The sequence below is a fragment of the Megascapheus bottae genome, chromosome 1 (assembly GCF_031878675.1).
Source record: "Megascapheus bottae isolate mThoBot1 chromosome 1, mThoBot2.hap1, whole genome shotgun sequence".
NCBI lineage: Eukaryota > Metazoa > Chordata > Mammalia > Rodentia > Geomyidae > Megascapheus > Megascapheus bottae.
The window spans coordinates 95,859,627-95,863,908 of NC_143509.1; the positions used below are offsets into that span (position 1 = coordinate 95,859,627).

The following is a 4,282-nucleotide window of genomic DNA, read 5'->3' on the forward strand; positions in this document are numbered from 1 at the left end:
CCATCCCCACCCCGCAGAAAAAGTACATGGCTCTTGGTAACACTGGTAGGTCACAGTCATCTTTTTCATTCCTGGGTCCTTTGTGTTTAACACATTGTGACTGTGCACACAACAAGGAATGTTCGATTAATCAGCAAATTCATGAATGAACTTTCACGGTGATTACAAACTGGATGTATTGTTTCAAAGAAGATAAATCCAAAGGGGGAAATCTGGCCTTGATGATGAACTCTTCAAAAGGATGCATAATGACAGGAATTGGAAATTGAAGATCCAGACTGAAGCCAGGGTTGCAGGAATTTAGTTAGGGGTTGCAATATTGAGCAGAAGAGGATAATGCCTGAGAAGAGGGAGGGAGAAAGACACTAAAGTAAGGCAGCTCTCATACAAAGACGTTTGGATTTTCTTATGGAAACACATCAGAGGAGCTATCAGAGGCTTATGGAGAAGCTTATAGTGAGATTTAAAATTAGAATATTTTCATGTGGGTATGTGCACTGGAAGAGAGAGATAAGAGATGGCTGCTAATCTTTCCACCATAACTTCTACCAATGATTTTTAGTGTCTGAAGTACCTACAACTGAAAGTTCCTGCACTTGTGAACAGCTTTCAGAGAAAAAAAACAAACACATGAAGCCATCACCCTGGTGTAGGATGAGAGCAGGAGGCATAGTGGCATCTGCCATTTACCATGCAGAGCTGAGTCTGGTCACTTGGGTTAGAATGAAATGATGAAAGAAAAAAATCAATGAAAACCAGATTCTTAATTCTAACTTAGTCTCATTTATTGCAGTAGGCATGAAATACATATTTCCCCATACCCAAGATACAGTGGAAAGCATTGTAAATCAATTCTGGGAAAAATGAGCCCGGAGAAGCTACCATTAGGCAGATAGTCACTGCTCACAAAGAAGAAAAAGCCCCAGAGCTTCATCCTCCCCCCCCCCACATCTTCACCTTCATCTTCATCTTAGTGCCCACCCTGTCCATAGCAAGATGGACGGCAAGTGATACACACAGGGGTGAGAGGCTGGCAACCACTGGACACAGGCTGCAGGGGTCGGAGGCTGCTGGACACAACGTGGACCGTTTGAGGACCAAAGCCCACGCACCCCAAGGGGCGACATCCTGAAGTCAGGAGGCCCTGTGGTCGGTTGCTGCTGGGTAAACAGGTAAAGGGGCGGCAGCCACTGGACGCACTGCCCACTGGCTGGCAAATGTTGACCAGGGGACCCACTGGACGACAACTGCTGGACACACAGCTCAGAGGTCTATAGACTGCTGGAGCACAGGGAGAAGAGATGAGAGAAGACGCTGGAAGATAGCCGGTTCCCTGGCAGGGTCTGGGCACATAGTACGCGGTGGGAGGATAGCAGGAAGTTTCAAAGCTGTTGCAGTCCTGGTTGGCCGGTTGGCAGCTGGAGGGCTCGCTGCAGCTCTCGTGGCAGTGGTCCACGAAGTAGGTGTGGTCCTGACAGCCACTGGGGAAGCAAAAGACCTCGCCACTGTTCATGTTGGTAGAGCAGATGGTGATGGAGGGGGTGAGAGGAAGATGGCAGATATTGCTGTGGGACTCTGAGCTGCAGTTGTCAGAGCAGTAGTTGGGACAAGACATCGCCAGATCAGAGAGAGGGTTGTTGTTCAAGGGGAGAAGTGATTGCCTCTGGTGTGTGTCTGACCCTCGGTGGGTCCCTTTATATATCCCCAGAGAGAGCCGGTTGTGTATACAGACTCTTCTTCCTTGTTGTATGAGGCTGCATCAGAACTCCTTGTTATAGTCTGGGAAGCGGGGCTCCCCTCCTCCTATAAAACTGGAAGCTCCTTGCAATGCCTTCCATTGATTAGGTATGGCTATAAACCAGTAAGACTAAATATAACTAGGATCACTCCTTAAAAGATGAAACCAAAGCAGACACTTTGGAAGGCTATGGACTTACTGAAATTATACCCAACCTGGCAACGACATTTTTCAGATTCCTTTCTTGAAATTGTCTTTAAAAGCTGGCGTGAAATGCTTGCTAATGGCAGCAAATCGTTTTTCCCTGAAGACAAATTTTATTCTTTTTAGAAATTGCCAATAGTGGCAAAGAAGTATTAGGAAGGGATGTGTAGATTCCTGTAACCAGTTCTAGTGTGGAAATTTCCAGTGAGCCTTGATTCATGTCACTATCCTAGCATAAACTGACTTCTTTTATAATTCAGAAAATAGGTGACTATTTGCTGCTTTCAAGAAATAAATAAACAAATGAAGAGAAAGAGAAAGGTTGGGTTTTGGCAGATACCTTTAAATGTGAGTGATGAAGTTGAGCAAAATTCACTTATTTTTAGATGAAATGATATTTTTCAGATTTAGGACAGGGATATGTGCTATGTAATATGACTGAAAAGGAAAATGATTGTTTAAAAGGTAGGATGTACCGATTGAGACATGGATGTATCTTGCTTTCTATGTTAGGTCTGACACAGTCCCCTAACAGTTTATATACTGATTTATGTAGATAATAACAGCAGAATAAAGGAAGAGTTTCCCAGAATTTGAGTCATTTTACAACTATTTGGGAAGATACATTTCTGAAAAAATGACTTTAGAATGACTTTAGTGGTTAACTTTAACCAAACCACTGCTATCTCATGTATTGGCATAATTAGTTCTCTAATGGGAGTTTAAAGTCATTGCGGGATCTAAATCCTTCTCCCTGTGGCTAAAAATTCAGTTTAAATCACATTTTCTTCTATTTTAATGTTTGGTCACAATTATGAAATCTCCCTCTGTCTAGGCATATAAATAATCTAAATAGAGACCTGGGTCTTCTATAGTGTGATACAGAGCTATTTTATATCCATATTGAGATAAAATGGAACATTTCCAATGTCCTGAGGCAAGATACATTATCTCAGAATTTTAGATCAGAGGTCACTGGTTTTTGATGATTTACCTGGTATGATTAAGGAGCTTATCACCTGACAGTCTCTGTACACAGAGTAGATGAGTCTTCTTGTGCAATACTAGTTGAATCAGCTAAATGCCATTAGTAATATGCACAGCCATAGTTAGCTAAATGCTTATCAAATTTGTGCAATGATGCCTTTTATATTTATACTTCTCCAGTATAAGCAAGAGCACAATGCCTGTGTCATTAGTCTAGCAATATAGCTTGCATATATATGAAATATGTATACATGTATTTATATATGTATAAACACAGACTGTCTATATACACATAAAGGTTCTCTATGAAGAAAAGGCATGAGGATAAGGAGAAATAAGAATTCCTATATCTTATGGTATGCTACTCAAAAACACAAGTAATTTCACTTTATCCTTATACATCTAGGAAATAAGTTTTACTATTTTCAGTATTTATATAAGAATATGTAATATGGACAGTTATTGAAGAAAAACATTTAAAACTTTGACTTCCTGTAACTTAGGAATGACTGACCGTTTTTCTTTTTTATTCATATTTTAAATTTCTAGTTTCTATTTTTATCTTAGAGCTCATCAATCATGAATTCTCTATAGCCAATGTAAGTTTTTTACTTTTGTGTCTTAACTCTGTTTTGCTGCCTCCATATCTCTGTTATATTCCTTGTGTTTCCGTTAATGGTAAATTTCCAGTAACATATCTCACTTGGTCATGGCTATCTTAAATATCTGTCAATTGTCCACAGAACAAAATCAAACTTAAGTGTTCAGTCAAATTATTGACAATAAGTAGCAATCTACATTTCTAAGCATGAATTCTTCATATTTCCTTTCATGGAACTCCAAGCTACTCTGTATGCCATTGTCAATAAATGATGCCTCCCTCTTTGCTCTTTCACTGTATACTTTTACCTTGTATATACTTGTCCATATTTTGTTTTGTATTTTCATACTCAGGCCAAACATAATTACTGCAAGATGACATTCACTTCTGCCAACAAGAAGTAATTTATCTTCCATTTTGATTATTTATAACTTTAAATATCTCTTAGTATAATATCAATCTCAATCTATTTTTGCTTGCATTGTAACTAACTGTGTTGAGGATAAAGTCTTATCTGTGCTTGTATTGCTCAAAGCGCCTATCATAATAATTTCTTTGTACTCATTCAAATGGTGGAGGAAAAGTCTTTGTGGCATTGCTTTCTGCTGATGATTTAATTTTCTCTTACTTTATCTCAAACATTTCACACATTTGAATGAATGTTTTAATGTAGGTCAATGCATATGATGGTAAATTTCTACAAAGGAAAATTGATTAGGATTGGGTAGAATTTATCTTTAGCTCAGATTTCC

The 4,282-nt window shown here is 39.1% G+C and overlaps 1 protein-coding gene across 1 annotated transcript; it reads right to left on the reverse strand.

Annotated features, from left to right (window-relative positions):
- Positions 1-970: 970 nt before the first annotated feature.
- On the reverse strand, positions 971-1,732 carry LOC150069616 (keratin-associated protein 26-1-like). Its single transcript, XM_090331225.1, has one exon. It carries the CDS (start codon positions 1,613-1,615, stop codon positions 971-973), a length of 645 nt encoding a protein of 214 aa, XP_090187351.1. The 5' UTR covers positions 1,616-1,732.
- Positions 1,733-4,282: the final 2,550 nt, after the last annotated feature.